We start from the raw sequence: 16,095 nt of genomic DNA on the forward strand, positions 1-16,095 counted from the left end.
ATATTACATTTATTCCATTTATTTCTACTGTTGTAAATTTTACCAACAATATCAACGTATTTCAAAGTTAGATGGAGATAAAAATGAAAGAAACTCTAAAAATAAACGTAAGGCTAGATTTTGCTGCAGATTAGTTTTTTTTTGTCTCTTTGGGATTAATCTAAATAAATATATTGGGTAGTTTAAAAGATTTTAAACATCTTGATCTTCTCCGATCCTCAAAAAAACATACTTTATTACATCATTTATTTTAAATTTAAATGACATCCAATGATCATGATCGGTAAGAAATTTTAAATTATTCATGCTACATGAACGCATTGTGTATTAAAATGTTAATTCTGCGGTTAATTTGTGTTTAGCTTGGATGATATTGGAGGAGAAATTTTCAACTGGTATGAGAACTGATTTCTTTTCAGTCAATTTCACTCTGTATCACAATAGAATTATGCATATAATTGTTTTTTTTTTCATATAATTGTATTTTACATATCATATAAAACTATTATTTCTATATTTTTTAAAATTACGGTGTGAAATTTTATTAAACACTACCAAGAGTATGATTAAAATCACGCTTTTCCAGGAAGAAAATCCCAGTTCTTAAATTAATAATTCGCGTCTAGCATTAGGGACAATATCAATGTTCTTATTGATTTAGATACTATAATCATAATCAGTCACTTTAAAGAAATTCCTGCATAAAATATGTTAACAAAGCAGAAAACTATATGTTTTATATTTATTTTAACAAACAAGGTATTCAAATCAAAATTTATTTCACAGATAAAGGACAAAAGGTACTTGCCTTGTTTTAACTTAATCATCAGTCAGTATATTATCTTTTTTTTGCTACAAATTCCTAGGTATGCAAATTTACATCAGTCATAAATTAAATACTATTTGTTAAATTCACCTTTTAACAATTAAAAAAAAATATATACTTGCAAGACTTGTACTTCTTAATTTCTTTCAATCGTTGTCAGATCACATCAGACGATTATCTGAAATTCGCAGAAGGAGAAGTGTCAATTTTCTATGCTCTCTTCACTCGAGCTATCCGAATCATCATTGTCTGTATGATCTGTATCACACAGCTGATTTCTTGCTTCCTGTGAATTAAATTTGTTAAAAAAAATCATAAAATACATGCTGCTTACCTCCAGCTGCTTCTTCAAATTCTTGATTCTCATTGAGAACTGACTACTCATCTGTCTGGCCTTTGACAGTGCAACGGTCAAGTCAGGAATGTAATTGCTGCCAAAGTTGTTAAGCACCGCTTCATTGTACCTCACTCTAAACTTGTTGAAATAGCAGCGGAGAAGGGTGGTTTGCTCCCTCTTTTCCTGCTCAAGCTCCTTAAGCAGAGTCACCAAATGATGGTAATTAGCCTGAGCTTCAGCCATATTATCGGTCTGCTGCAATTAAAAAAATCTTCATTTTAAGTTTAAATTTAAACTTAACATAAATCTTCACTACTACATCGGTTAAATAATACAGTTTGAATTGGTTATCATTGATTACAAAAATATTTTTCATTTTAATCATATAATAATTAAATACCATCCATATTTAATTTTTATTATAAATTTGATGCCAATTTCTATACTCTACTGCTTAATTATAAAATCTCAATAAAGCAATTGAATTATAAGGAAATTTTCAAAAATAATTATAGAAGCAAAAGCACAAAGCATAATTATGTATACAGTATACATGTCTATGAAGTTAAAAAAATGTCAATTTCTTAAAGTTAATTTGTACATAATGTCAATTTTTTAAAGTTAATTTGTACATAATTGTACATAATAAAATGTCCGATTATATCTTTATATTATTTCCGATTATTTCCTCCATGCATACCGATATATATACTACATAATTTTGCGGCACTATGCATAATTTTAAATAATATGAAAAGTAAAAAAAAACAAAAAAAAAACAAGAAAAATACATAAATAATGTCATAAAATATATACACAACACATTTACATAAACATCATAAACTGTACACACCGTTGCACTGCTTTTAGTAGAGAAGTGCGCCCAATCTTTATCCTCCATCGTTCCCATCTCACTCATAATTGTAGAATTAGAGCAAAATCTTTTTGCAATAATTTGCTGCGCTTCCATTTAAAACAAGTACTTATCATTATTACGGTAAAGCTCTTGGACCAACAATACATTCATACTTAATTCTGTCAGACGGCCGGGTGCGAGCAGAATAACAGACGACTACGGAGCGTTTGCCGGCGTTTTTAATCCTCTAAAGTGATTATACATTTATGCATTTTTTATCCCGCCTTATTTCCCTTTTCCATTGAATTTTTACTTTTTAGACAAAATTTCAAGAGTGGGGAGGAAAAATAGGAGTCCACAACAGGTATAGACATCTGTTGGCCAATGATTAACCTACTTTCTCGCATTTCACCAACTCAACAAAGCCACGCCCACACACCATTTACATCCGAACCTGAAATCTCCAAAGTCCAAGCAGAAAGCGCCGGTCTTTCTAATTAGTTAAATAATTGAGCCACAAAATATTTTTTTCTTAATTAAATTTTAATTCATTTTGATAAGCTCCTTCAAGGTTGTATATTTATCATGTCTGTAAGTGTGAAATTATTAAAAAGATTTTTGGTATTGAATTTGATAGAAAATTTCCACACATTTTTAACAACTTCTTTTTAAACATTTTAATAGTTTACTTAAAATATCTGAGGTTTAAAACGTGTTTTAGGGTGTCGTGAAAAAGCCACAATCTCTGGAAAAACTTCTCATCAATGTGAAGAGTGTTGACGGGAAAGAATCAAAGAAACTCGCTTTTGTAAGTTTGCCAACCAAATTATTTGTGCCACGGGATTTTTCGTGATTTTTTATTTTATTTTAGAGCAAAGAATGGTGTGAAAACAGAGAATGGATGCATTTCTCACCTGTGGATGGCACTGACGATTGGTTTGAGGCGGTGTCCGAATTTGAGGACGACTTGATATGGCTGCTTTCTCTTCCGCACAACAAGTATTTGAAGCAGTTGAAAATATTCGGTCGTAATCCTAATTTTCCTGATTAAAGATTTTGGTCTCAACTGGTCTTTGACCCTGGTGCCAGGACAGCGTTGGTCTCTTACCTTCAAAAAGCGCCACGAAGCTTTGACTCTGACCTGCTCGGACTTGCACCAACGCAGAAAGAAATTCTCACCAGAGTGCACAATTTGGTCTTCAAAATCTACAATCGTCTGATGACCTCCAAAGAATCTGACGTCGGTGAATTTTTTGCATCCTAGACATGGTTTACTCACAATTGCATTCCAGACGTGTTTCCTGAGCAAAGAAATGCATGGCACCATTATGTATGAAAACTATTTGCTTGATGTTCCTGCCATGCTTGACCTTTGCCTCCTATTTGGCGTCACGGAAAGGCGAAACCTTTCAAAACTTCTTCAGTCTGTGATTAAGTCTCAGCCAAAGTATGCTAGCGACCTTCAGTCCACAGCTCAGATGTTTGTCAAAGTAAACAATTTTTATATTTATTGATAAAAATATATTTTTTACTTTTATAACTTAATTTTAGGCGCTCAAAGACTTGGAGCAGTATTTTGTTGGAGAGGCGGCTGCAGGAAACTCTGAACCTGTAAAACTTTCAAATCTTTGCCCATCAGAAAGAGGATTGATCAAAGAACAGCAATTGGAAGATTACATTTTGTTCCTCATTGACATCGTTTCCTCGACCTCGATGCTGCTTGAAATATTACCTAGTTTGCTCCCTTCCTTTGTCTCTGCTCTTCCAGAAATAGAGTAATTTTCAAAATTTATCATATAGATGTGATTGAAATTATATTTTCGTACAGGATTTCTCAGTTTTATGAGCAAACGTTGCCTACAATGTATAATAGCATATCTCAGGTGGAAATTGAAGACAGGGGAAGTTCCTTCAACACTATGATGAACTGCGCTCGAGTCAGTCTTTTGAGCGTGGCCAAACTCACCCTCAACCACAGAGCCAATTCCATTATTAGTGAACAGTAAGTCCACATATGAAAAATTAAAACCGTTTTTTACCCAAAATTTTCTAGTGAGTTCACTAGAGCCATGGGTCAGACTGAAGAGTATTTAACTGTTCTTTCCGAGTGTCTCTCCTGCCCAAAGTTCATCATGGATTTGCATTCCGTCTGTCCACTGGACTGTGATTTGAAAAGACTTCTTGAAGCTAGGCCAGATATTTTGTAAGTATGATGAGATGCAAATTATGTTCTTTTATTATTGCTTATTTCTTTTATTTTCCAGAGATGAATCCAAATGCAACTACCTGACTGACTCAATATTCAGCTGCCTGGAGTCCTGCAGTGTAGAAAGACGTAATCGCAAATCTCCTTCAGCATCCGAGCCGTCAAGTTCTATGAGCAACTCATCTAAAGAACCAACACCAGCACCTTCGACGTCAAATACCCACATTAGGACTGACGAAGTCATGTCTGAAGATATCCTGTTGGAGTCTTTGATTTGCAGCATTCAGGACATGCTGCCAGATCTTGGTGCAGGCTTCCTGAAGGTGTGTGATAATAGATAAAATAACATTTTTGAGATCAAAATTGAAATTTTCAGAAATGCCTAAAACATTACAACATGGATAAAGAGGCCGTTGTAAATGCTGTGCTCGAAGATTCCCTTCCCCCAGGACTGAAAGAATTAGATAGGACTCTTCCCTTACTGCCTACTGAGGTATTTTTCTGCTCTTAAACAAATGGAACTTTGTCAGTAACTTTGTAATGATTTAAGATTATGGAAAGTAACAATTTGCCAACTCTGACACCAAGGTTGAATGTTTTTGATCATGATGAATTTGACATTATGAGTCGAAATTATATTGACACATCAAGAGTGCACCAAGGCAAACGGTATTTATTTGTTTAATATTATAATTTTTTCAAATAAATTATGTTTCATCAACATTTTATTCAGAAAAAGCAAGCACAAGAATCTTTCTCAGTTGCTGGACGACAAGAAAGATTTGGCACAAATCAAGGACACATACACCAGTTATGGTACTGTTTCTGATGTTGTCTACGATGATGAATATGATGATACTTACGACGAACTCAAAGAATTCAAAATAGATGATGGTGCTGATCCTGACGCTGAAAGGTTTATTTCAATTGATTAATTATGAGAAAAGAACCAAAGTTTGCATCAAATTATCAGGCGGCCGTTTGTCACTCCGAGAGTGCTTCGAAAGAAAGTGGAAGTTGTAGAAGAGGAAGAAGAAGAAAGTGAGGAGGAAACTGAAGAAAATATTCCAAACAGAGACAACTTTGCTCAAGATCCAGCTTTAATGAGGGAGCGTGCACAGCAGCGACGAGAAGCTAAATATGGGCCTCCAAGGCAAGCACCCCGAGGAGATGTTGTTGGTAAATTTGATATTATATTTTTTAAAGGTCATTTTGCAAATATATTTCTAAAATCAGGGAATGCCAAAGGCAAAGGTCAAGATGCTAATGTGCTGCTAAACAGAAGACGCAAAGATGCTAACAAATCAAGTCGTGGAAACCACAACCGAAGGGCTGGAGCTGAGAGAAAGCTTCGTCAGGGAATGATTCCTTCGTGAAAGGTATAATCGATAATGTGATGAAGTCTTATATTTGTCAAAAATGGATCACATAAAGTACTTTTGTGATAATTTTCAAACATAATCTTTTCCTGAAACTTAAATAAAAAAGCCACAAATTTATTTATCAGTATATAAACTTTTATAAATTTAATCACAGGTATTAATGTCATTATTTCTTAAAAGTTAATCTCATTTATCAGGTACAATTGACTGAAGATTTCAAAATCTCATTTCCAAGGGTGCTCCTCCAGCATCCATTGTTGTCGTGCTGAGTGTTTGGCACATTCGTTGACTGTAATCTCGTTGTTTTGGTTATTTCCCGGTCCATTTAGACATAATCCAGACACTTTATGCACCAATGTCAAATTCTGTTGATTTCAAGGTTAATTTTTGGAAATTTTCCAACCATTCTCTCACATTTCTGTGGTAAATCCACTTCTGCCTCTCAAGCTGCGAACAGGCCGAGAGTCTTGCCGTGGTCCCTATTATTGCACCCTCACTGCTTTCCCTCACGTCCAAACAAATGCTCTCATCAGTCATCACAGGACCATTCGGCACTATTACGAACATTTGAAGCAATGTCGGAGGATTCATACTAATGCAGTTTATGACGGTGGCAGCCCCAAGGGCTGTGTTGGCGTTGTGAGGTCTTTGTAAACATCTTCCACTTAACTTGTGCACCACCTAAAATGTTTTTGAATATTTATTTATTTAAAAATTAACTTATTAAATTTTATTACCCTTCCAAATATTCTATCAGGCCCTGGAAAGAAATTTTCCGGCCAAATATTTTTCAAATACCACGCAAAGTTTTTGCACTGCAGTCTTTCTCTCAGCTCGAATCGAGATCTCAATTGCTGTTTGTCTTTTAATTGAGCGGCTTCTGTGAAAATAACAAAATCAACCATTTGCAAAGAAAATTAAAATTTCATTCTTACGTGGACTGAATCTGAAATAAAATTCCGCCCAATCGTCCATCCACACGGCAGCCGCTCTTGCTAAATTGGCGTAGAGCGTGTTCGCCACCCCTCCTTGCGTGGGGAAGGTGTAAGGGGATGATTTGCGAAACAAGTGTCCTACATGTGAGCACGGCGCGATAAGGACTTGGCCTCCGCACTGCCACACGCGGAATGAAAGCTCTAGATTTTCACCGCCCCAAATCTGCATGCCTTCGTCGTACGAGCCGATTTCAAAAAAGTATTCCTTGTCTATAGCAAAAAGTCCTCCAGCCATGACCGGCGTTCTTAAAAAAAAATATCTCAATTAAAGTTTGACTCATAAATCAGTGTAACTAAAAATAATTCTTTTAAATTTAATTGAGTCATTTCTTACTTGAAAGGTGCTACAATATCTTTTCTCCGGTGGGTAATTTCGGAGCTGCCAAGCGAATACCACCTGAAATGCATTTGCCAATTGAAAGCACCCCAGTGGAGCTCAAAACTCCTAATGTAGGCAAAGGTGTCGTCCGACAGAATATCAATGATGGGGCAAACCACCCTTTTCCGGTCCTCACTGATCGGCACAATTAAACTCTCCAACCACCCTGCAAGCGACAAGCAACGTTCAACTTTCGCGAATTTGCAACAAAAACAAATCACTTGCCTTTTGTGACCTCGCAGTGAGCGTCTAGAAAAACAAGCACCTCGCCTCGCGCTTGTCTTGCTCCACGCAGTCTAGCTTTGACGAGGCCTCCTCGCTCCTGCAAACGCAAAATCCTCGTCGCTATGGGCAATTCCGACACGTGCTTTTCTAGTGGGTACTTTAAAAACGCTGAAAATTGGAGCATTTATAAATAAAAATTTAAATTTTTGAAATTATCAAAAAAGAATTATCAAATTAAATTAAATTTCACCTCTATCACTGGCGTCGTCCACAAGAATAATTTCCTTCAGAACTGTTGATGGTGATCTGTTGATCACACTGTGCACAGTTCTTAATAGTGTTGACCAAGCCTCATTGTGGAATACAATTATTATGGAGGCTTTCGGCAAACCTTCTGCAGGCGCAAACCTTGACGCGCATCTGAAAATTCCGAACTATTTTTCTCTGTAATTTACCTTTAATTAAATTTTACGTCTTTTTCCGGACGTCCGGCAGAGATCTATTGAGGGGAATCCTGTCGCTCGCAAGCAAGTTGAACCTGTTGATTTTGAAGAGCTGGTGCATTTTTGACAATTCGAATGGCGCCAGCTGCACAGGGGAGCCATCCTTGCCTGCATTGGGCCTCGGAGCAAATAAGTTTGAGTCCAAAATTTCTTGAAAAGCGAAAAAAGAGAAAAATAAATAAAAGAATGACAAGCTCGGATTCGTGTGATGAGTTGTGGGAAAATCTTGGAGTAAAAGTTGCAGAGTTAATTTATTACCCTTTGTCAGGTTCAAGCGTGGATCGTCAAAGGCAGATTTGTCTCCCATGTAGTGTCCCACGATGACTCGCATACCGCTCTTGTGGTCCACGTAGTTGGTCTGTCCCGCCGCCTTCAAAGCCGGGCTGCGTGCGCACGACACAAGAGATTATAAATTTATAAAGTCGACATTAGAGGCGAGCTGTGCTTTTCGCGCAGCCAGTCGCGTCTAGTCTAGCAAGCAATTATCACCCAAAAGCCCGCGTACGTGTCGCTGCTCCAGAGAGCACAATAAACATTGTGTTCGCATTAGTGTAAAAAAAACCCTAGTCTGATTCGAGCGCAGTGATAAATTTTTGTCGCGGTGCATCCACAGGTTCAGTGCCTCTGAACGCCACCATGAGTGAAACCTTTGATGTGATTTAAGGTCAGGAACCTCTTTTAATTATTTTTTTATTGATCTTTTGCGTGAATCATATTTTATCACTTGTTAGAATTTGTCAAAAAAATCATGTTCCATTCTTATTCAAAATTTTCCATAACGAGGCTCAGCGAAATCGATTTTGGCGTGACCAGTTAGTGACAAGTGACTGCTCAAGTGCATGATCGTGCATTTTTCACAAAAGCATTGAAATACTTTAATGAGAGGCAGGAAATTGTTGAGAGGAAGTCATTTATCAAGTGTATTAAATTTTATTGAATGACGTTAATGCGGATTTGAGACTTTAAATTAAGCAGGGCCAAACATTAATTTAACATTTTTATGATCAAAATTTATTGCAAGCCTTAAGAACTGTTTAAAGAAAAATACTTCGAAAAAATTCTCACCATATTTTTAATTAAATTAAGCTAATTGTCAGTTACAGTTTTAATAAAGTGTAGTCAACACTTAATTGCAAATAATTTATAAGTTCAAACAAGAGTTTTTTCCTTCACAAAAATGATTGTAATTTTGTTTTTGTATTCATAATCAACAGCAAGTTTCAATATTTGACTAGTGACTATGGTTCATACTCGCGCGCGCGTGGATTTGGCTTCGTCTGCTGGGAACTTGGGAGTCTGTCCGCTGAGGCACAGAGTAAACCTAATTCAGCAAATAAACAAGAATCTTTTTTCACTGCAGCTCTAGTGTAAATAAACTCCAACTTCCTTTGCTATTCTCATGCAAAAAAGGGAGCAAAAGTCTAACCGAGCTTAACGGCGCCGGTCGCACTACTTTCTCCTTTTATACATTTTGTTTTAATTTGACTTTTAAATTTATATTTTTCTCTAATCCGAGATTCTATTTTTTTTTTTTTTTACATCAAGAAAGGAACTTGCTATAATTAACAATTATACAAAAAGGAAACTTTCCGAGGGTCCCGTCCACCCTAAGTGGTTTGGCACAAAGCCGAGAAGGGCGACTTGTTTTTTCTCGTAATTTCACTCGACTGTGTCTGCGCTCGAAGCAGTTTTGTTGCATGGAAGAAATATACTAACTTGTCGTTGGACCACGCGTCGAGGCTGCTGGTGTCATTCTTTGATTTCCGGGAACCGCTGTTTGCGATAACGAACAAGACTAGGAGAAATAAGAGCGCCCCGATGATGCTCGCCCTCCGGCGCCGCAACATCCAGGCCCACGGGGCGCGCATTGCGGAAGCGGAGGAAACAAAATGCTGAAACAAATCATTCAAATTAGTTTAATTTTTTTTATTCATGGCGATCTTTTAGTTCAATTACATGTAACATGCAGAATTTTCAGAAGTCAAAATTTATTATAAAAAAATCATATTTTATATTTTTATCAAGAGATTTATAATTCTTTTTTGGATTTTTTGAAGTGAATTATTAAATGACCTTGCCCTATAGTATATACATATAAAGTTTCTTTTTTTTTTAAATCAGTTTAAAAAAAGTTGAATTTTTTACCAATTAAAAAAGCAAAGCGTGAAATTTAAATTTGTAAGTCAGGATTGCAGGATGCACAGTTTAAAAGTTGTTGTTCCTGTTCATTTTTTCACCACACCTAACCGATTACGCGCTGCTGACGGAACTGATTCAACTGTGCTTTCGATTTTCAGCTCAGGCCGCGGTCACAGTCTGCTGGTCACTCGTCTGATGCGAGATGACCTTACGACCCCCGTTCGTTTCATCTATTTTTTACTGCATTTGAATTGATGGCGCCGCTCGCGTCGTTTGCAAACGATATGTAAATTATTTCCAGCAGAAACAGCATCCTTTGACCTGGATGCTGATTACATTAATTGGGCCACTTTCGTTCTCATTCCGAACAATGGACATTTTCATTAAAACCTAAATTTGAGTTAGTTTGTTTTCATCAGGAAATCGCTAATTTGGACTTTTTTGTTAGAGCCGAATTCAAATTTTTTTCGCCGTAAAAAATAATGTTGCTAAATATTATTCTAAAAAAAAAAATTAAATCTAGTGTCCTACTATATTAAATTTGCTCCAATTTACTTCATGGAAGTGTGCGTCCTATATATTAGGATGCTAACGAAAGCAAACAGAGAACGCGCATTTGATTTGAAACATTTAAAATTCAAAACTCGGGATTAGCTTTAGCAGACATTTTATTATCAGATTTGCATCACAAAGTCGCCAAGGTTCGCTTTGTGTGTCGCTGCAGAAATCCTCAACCCACTCAAAGAGAAAACTCACTCATGCAACGCGCGCAAGGCTGGCTGAAGTAAAAATATTTTTCGGAAGCCCGCAGATGTGTTTGGTCTGCGTCTCGTTTTTTTAAACTTAATTATCAGAACAAAATTGTTTGTGTCAGAATGCGGACCTGACCGTGACACTTGGACTAAGCACTAACAATATAAATCAGCAAAAAGTAAAAATTTTGCATCGGGCAGCAAATTTAGATTTGTTAAACAAATAAAACAGTTGTTTCACGAATTCGGAGCACGGTAGGGCTAAGGGCTACTTTCTGATCCGACATTCGGAATTTAAACTTTAATGAAAACTCACCTAAATTGAAAATTATCTTGGCAAAGGAGAACACTACGAGTTTCGAAAACAACCTGCTGGTGTTATCGTGTGTGTTGAGAGTGTGAGCCCTGAGCCGGCAAAGAAGGAATTCACCTGGTAGGAGAGGACTGGTGGGGGAAAGGTAGACAGCCAAAGGTACTCCTACAAGGGTACTCCCAGGTAAATGACCTCATACACACGCCGTAGCTTTGTAGAAGGCGGCAAAAGGCATTTATAGGAATGGAAAATATTAAATTTATAACATAAAAATTTAATTATCAAATGACATCAATGGTAATGGGGGTGTAATTAATTAAAATTTGTTTTATTATAAAGTAGCTTTTTTGTCCCGGGGGGTAAAACTTTCGAAGCAAACGAGCCTTTGGCGCGCCGGTGACACGTTTGCTGACGTAGGCGCCTCTGGCGGCAAGGTGCGACACCTGCAATAATGGTCACAGAAGGTGGCTCGATTTGGTCAATATACAGGTAGGATTTTCCGATTTTTCCAAATACCAAGCCTCGAGCAGCCACAGGTTGAACATATATTTGTTTTCCAAGATTAGCTCGTTTAAAATTACATCCGTACCACCCTGCTCAAGGTCGAATTCACTAAATATTCGCGTGCGAAAACTATCAGACCTCGGTGTATTATCTCGGTATTGTGTATTGTCAAGTGAATGCCCTTTTACAGCTCTCACGAACTCACCCAGTTTTGAAAGGTCATCTTACCTGAGGGCACGAATTTTGTGGTTACAAATGTTTTGAGTAGATATTTTTTTTCATTTCGGTACTTAAACTTCGGTAGATGAGAAGTAAACGAGAGAGAAAAATGAATACGTAAAAAGAGTTTTATTATATCCGCTTAAAAATTGCTGCGTCAACAATATTTGGGGAAAATGAAACGAAAGCAAAGATAAATCAAAACTTGAATCACGATTTTCCTGCTGACACGAGTACCTTGTAAATTACGATCGTATTAATTCAATTGAACAGAATAATGCGCATTTGTTTATTTCATGCACAATTTTGTAAACAACACATAACTCTGACATTTGAACATTAAAGTCATATAAATAAAATTTCAAAAAATAAAATTATCGGTCTTTGAAAATTTTTCAGGCTGTCAGCGTGACCTTCTGCAGAGACTCAGGGTAGAACCTGACCTGCTCCTCGCCTGCCACAGCATGCCAGACCTCTCGACCAAAAGCTAGCCTTTGACCCCGCGCTTGCTGTGTGACCGCGACCGACCCCCAAACAGTCGCTTCTGTTATCCACTGAAGATCCAACCATGTTCCGGACCAAAATCAGAATTCATACCTGTAAGGTGATCCTCTTCACGTCCCTTGTGTGGTTCCTCATCGGCGTGATGGTGCTTATGTACTACACCGAGTGCGTTGGCTCCAGGTTTGGATGAATATTTTCATTTTTTTTTTTTTTTAATTCAATTTATTCCATGATAAAAATCATCAGGTGTTGTGACGACAAGAATGGCATTGAAAAGCCTGTGGCCGAGGAACTGAAGATTGAGGAGAAAAAGGATGGCCACTCGTACGGGTGGAATTTCAAAACTTGGGTTCCGGCCCCAGTTGTGCGGGATCATCCTGGTCAGCCTGGCGAAATGGGTAAAGGTGTGACCATTCCGGAGGACCGCCAGGCAGAGGCCAAGGAGAAGTTTAAAATAAACCAGTTCAATTTGGTGGCCTCGGACTTGATTTCCCTCAATAGATCACTGACTGATGTTAGACTGAATGGGCAAGCTCCTTTTTATGGCTATTTTTTATTTGATAAATAATACATTTATGCAGGTGTAAAGATAAAGAGTACCCAGAGAAGTTGCCAACTACTAGCGTTGTAATCGTGTTCCACAACGAAGCGTGGACCACTCTTTTGAGGACAGTTTGGAGTGTCATCAATAGGTCTCCGAAGGCATTGCTGGAGGAAATTATCCTTGTTGATGATAAAAGTGAAAGAGGTAAGAACTGTTTGGCGATAAAAAAATTTTTGATTATATTGGATTGTATAGAACACTTGGGAACTCAGCTGGAGGAGTATTGCCGAAAACTGCCAGTTCCTGTTCACGTTTTCCGAATGCCTAAGAGGTCTGGTTTGATCAGAGCCAGACTGCTTGGAGCCAAACATGTCAAGGGGCAGGTTCGTAATATATAAAATTTTCTACAGTAAATAATTTTTTTAACAAATGTAGCATTTTAATACATCAATTTACTTTTAATGTAGGTAATCACCTTCTTGGATGCTCACTGTGAGTGTACGGAAGGATGGCTTGAGCCTCTCTTAGCAAGAATCGCCGAAAACAAAAAAACAGTAGCCTGTCCGATAATCGATGTCATCTCGGACGACTCTTTTGAGTACATAACAGCTTCAGACATGACATGGGGTGGTTTCAACTGGAAACTTAACTTCAGATGGTTATTTTTATTAATGTGAATAGTAAAATTAGAAATTTAAAGTATTGTCTTAGGTACCGAGTGCCGCAAAGAGAAATGCAGAGGAGAGGCGGCGACAGAACTGCTCCTCTGAGGACGCCGACCATGGCTGGTGGCCTCTTCTCAATCGACAGAAATTATTTCTACGAGCTTGGCTCTTACGACGAGGGCATGGATATCTGGGGCGGAGAGAACCTGGAGATGTCGTTCAGAGTGAGTGACGACTTATTATTATTTTTCCAAATCGGATTTGTTTTTCAGCCAAAATTTTGATGTGCTGGAATTTTTTCCCTTTTTCATTTTAAACAAACAAAAATCAGGTGTGGCAGTGCGGAGGCATTCTTGAAATCATTCCGTGCTCCCATGTGGGACACGTTTTCCGAGACAAATCTCCGTACTCCTTCCCTGGAGGTGTCTCGAAAATCGTTCTGCACAACGCGGCCAGAGTTGCTGAGGTCTGGATGGACGAGTGGCGCGAGTTTTACTATTCGATGAATCCAGGTACCTGCCGAGGAGCTATGGATTGCAACCCCAGTTTTTCACTAACCCTTTCTTGGTTAATTTGGCATTTGTCTCTCTTTCACCTTTTAATTTTTACAAGATCGTGCTGGTTCTGGGATCCTACATGGCATGAACCCCGATAATAATTGCATGTTTGTCACTAATTTTCAGCATTGAATTTGAGGAGACATCGTGAGTGAATGAACCGACGCTTTGTCAAATTTAGGGCTCTCTGTAATGTTCGAGACTAAACAATTAATCTTGTATACCTGGCGGTTGTTTGATGTGGAAACTAACTTACTTGTAAAGCATGACATAAACTCACTTGGCGTGGTGGGTGGCTGTTTCTAGACGTGGATGTGTGGTGGTTCGGTGGAGATCGCCACTTGTAGTCACGTGGGACACGTCTTCAGAAAGTCGACGCCGTACACTTTTCCCGGGGGCACCTCAAAGATTGTCAATCATAACAACGCCAGGTTGGCAGAGGTTTGGATGGATGAGTGGAAAGACTTTTACTACAATATTAATCCAGGTCAGCTTCTTCTTCCCCTGTCTGTCCTTTGCTTCTTATATTTTGTCTAAAGCACATTTCGAATAATTTCACAAGCCACTTCTTGTTTCATTAATCAAAATACACGTCCTAACAAAATTAGTGTTGGTTAATTTTTTTAACACCTGTTTGGTGCACATTAGGTACTGAATTCAAGCTTGGTTCTGCTAAATATAATACATATCCAAGTCTGTTTTCTATGAAATGCATGACATGCTATTTCTAACTTCCGTCTGCACCACTTGGCACCAGACCTTCAATTTGAACTGTCCTTTCAGGTGCCAGAAATGTTAACGTTGGCAACGTAACCGATCGAAGAGAATTGAGAAAGAAACTTGGCTGCAAAAGCTTCAGATGGTACCTTGAGAATGTCTACCCTGAATCTCAAATGCCCCTAGACTATTATTATTTAGGAGAGGTATAAATATGAGATGAAACTTAATTTTTTTATAAATTTAAATTAATATTTTCCTTTCATAGATCCGTAACGCCGAAACTCAAAATTGTCTTGACACAATGGGCCGCAAAAGTGGAGAGCTGCTTGGTGTCAGCTACTGTCATGGCCTCGGAGGCAATCAGGTATATTTCTTTTTAAAATTAAATTTTTTTCTCAAAATTTAATCATAGACTAAAAAGTCAGTAATGCACCAGGTACGGTAATAATTTTAACTTATTAATCAAAGTAAATACCAAACGTTAAATATTTTTTAATTATATTTATTCCAGGTGTTTGCCTATACAAAAAGGCAACAGGTCATGTCAGATGACAACTGCTTGGATGCGTCCAGTCAAAACGGGCCTGTTAAGCTTGTCAGATGCCACGGCATGGGTGGCAACCAAGAGTGGAGCTATGACACAACTGTACCTTAAATCGTAATTCTTTTATTCTTTTCTCAAAACCCAATTTTATTTTTAGGACCGGACGATCCGGCACAAAAACACAGGGCAGTGTTTGCAGAAACCGGACCACTCGGACTCTTCAAAGCCGTTGCTGAGGCCGTGTGATGGATCTGAAGGCCAACAGTGGGTAATGGATAGCAAGTTTAAGTGGCAGGCAAACAGAGCCTGAGGCTGTGACTAAATTGACTCGCAATCCAGTTGATAATACTTTTAAAAGCAATACACGTTTGCTATTAATCGCACCGTTCATCAAAACGGGGACTCGCTCGGCAACGAGATTTTTTAACCATATCAGTGGCTTCGGGAAATGCCACCTGTTAGAAGCAAGTTCAGCTCCAAACCTGTGCAAGCAATGGCATAATAACGTTGGATTTAGAAAAGAAAAAAAATTATCGATCTTTATCATGCTTCAAAATGTAATATTGGACTATCAAAAGAAAGCTTATTGCTGGAATTGACTGCTGAAAGAGGCGGGTTCTTATTTGGAATGAACTTTATAAAAGTAATTTAAAACTATTAAGCAAAAGTAATTTAAAGTAATTATGAAACCAACTCACTTAGGTTAGATTGAAATTATTCATTTGTATTTCGATGTGTGAAAGCAAATCTAATGGTGATTCACGAGACAAATCTGAAATGTTTGAATACTATGGGTACGTGCATGAGCATAATTTTAAATATTAAGAAATCTGTGTCCAAATAGTTGAAAATCAGCACTAATTTAGTCTTTGATACAAAATTTGTGCAATTCAGATAATTATATATTTTTACTGCTGTGTAGATA

At 37.7% G+C, this 16,095-nt stretch overlaps 4 protein-coding genes across 6 annotated transcripts; 2 read left to right on the forward strand and 2 right to left on the reverse strand.

Moving 5' to 3' along the window:
• Positions 1-3: 3 nt before the first annotated feature.
• LOC132197366 (uncharacterized) lies at positions 4-3,230 on the reverse strand. The gene is made up of 5 exons (XM_059620614.1): positions 3,128-3,230; positions 2,934-3,053; positions 2,017-2,121; positions 1,161-1,418; positions 4-1,112 (listed from the first exon to the last, which is right to left on the reverse strand). The coding sequence occupies exons 3-5, from the start codon at positions 2,080-2,082 to the stop codon at positions 1,029-1,031; spliced, it is 408 nt and encodes a 135-aa protein (XP_059476597.1). The 5' UTR covers positions 2,083-2,121; positions 2,934-3,053; positions 3,128-3,230; the 3' UTR covers positions 4-1,028.
• On the forward strand, positions 2,444-5,740 carry LOC132197358 (activating signal cointegrator 1 complex subunit 2). Its single transcript, XM_059620605.1, has 14 exons — positions 2,444-2,610; positions 2,741-2,827; positions 2,891-3,018; positions 3,073-3,259; positions 3,312-3,509; positions 3,571-3,794; positions 3,848-4,021; positions 4,073-4,222; positions 4,284-4,548; positions 4,602-4,718; positions 4,776-4,894; positions 4,959-5,141; positions 5,199-5,404; positions 5,462-5,740. The coding sequence occupies exons 1-14, from the start codon at positions 2,605-2,607 to the stop codon at positions 5,599-5,601; spliced, it is 2,184 nt and encodes a 727-aa protein (XP_059476588.1). The 5' UTR covers positions 2,444-2,604; the 3' UTR covers positions 5,602-5,740.
• LOC132197360 (polypeptide N-acetylgalactosaminyltransferase 3-like) lies at positions 5,461-11,029 on the reverse strand. 2 transcript variants are annotated; one of them, XM_059620607.1, is made up of 11 exons: positions 10,917-11,029; positions 9,426-9,601; positions 7,968-8,092; positions 7,679-7,859; positions 7,457-7,626; positions 7,207-7,374; positions 6,937-7,147; positions 6,543-6,847; positions 6,345-6,487; positions 6,022-6,288; positions 5,461-5,972 (listed from the first exon to the last, which is right to left on the reverse strand). In XM_059620607.1, exons 2-11 carry the CDS (start codon positions 9,575-9,577, stop codon positions 5,832-5,834), a joined length of 1,863 nt encoding a protein of 620 aa, XP_059476590.1. In that variant the 5' UTR covers positions 9,578-9,601; positions 10,917-11,029; the 3' UTR covers positions 5,461-5,831. The 2 variants fall into 2 exon arrangements, with proteins under 2 accessions (XP_059476590.1, XP_059476591.1); XM_059620608.1 differs by lacking the exon at positions 10,917-11,029 and adding an exon at positions 9,855-9,997.
• Positions 11,030-11,306: 277 nt separating this feature from the next.
• On the forward strand, positions 11,307-16,091 carry LOC132197361 (polypeptide N-acetylgalactosaminyltransferase 5). Of its 2 annotated transcripts, none has more exons than XM_059620609.1 (12): positions 11,307-11,402; positions 12,036-12,320; positions 12,387-12,668; positions 12,722-12,888; positions 12,940-13,067; positions 13,152-13,342; positions 13,396-13,573; positions 13,681-13,861; positions 14,690-14,829; positions 14,892-14,990; positions 15,138-15,272; positions 15,328-16,091. In XM_059620609.1, exons 2-12 carry the CDS (start codon positions 12,205-12,207, stop codon positions 15,478-15,480), a joined length of 1,770 nt encoding a protein of 589 aa, XP_059476592.1. In that variant the 5' UTR covers positions 11,307-11,402; positions 12,036-12,204; the 3' UTR covers positions 15,481-16,091. The 2 variants fall into 2 exon arrangements, with proteins under 2 accessions (XP_059476592.1, XP_059476593.1); XM_059620610.1 differs by lacking the exon at positions 13,681-13,861 and adding an exon at positions 14,213-14,393.
• The last annotated feature ends 4 nt before the right edge of the window (positions 16,092-16,095 follow it).

This window comes from Neocloeon triangulifer, unplaced genomic scaffold (genome assembly GCF_031216515.1).
Source record: "Neocloeon triangulifer isolate White Clay Creek 2 clone unplaced genomic scaffold, ASM3121651v1 ptg000012l, whole genome shotgun sequence".
NCBI lineage: Eukaryota > Metazoa > Arthropoda > Insecta > Ephemeroptera > Baetidae > Neocloeon > Neocloeon triangulifer.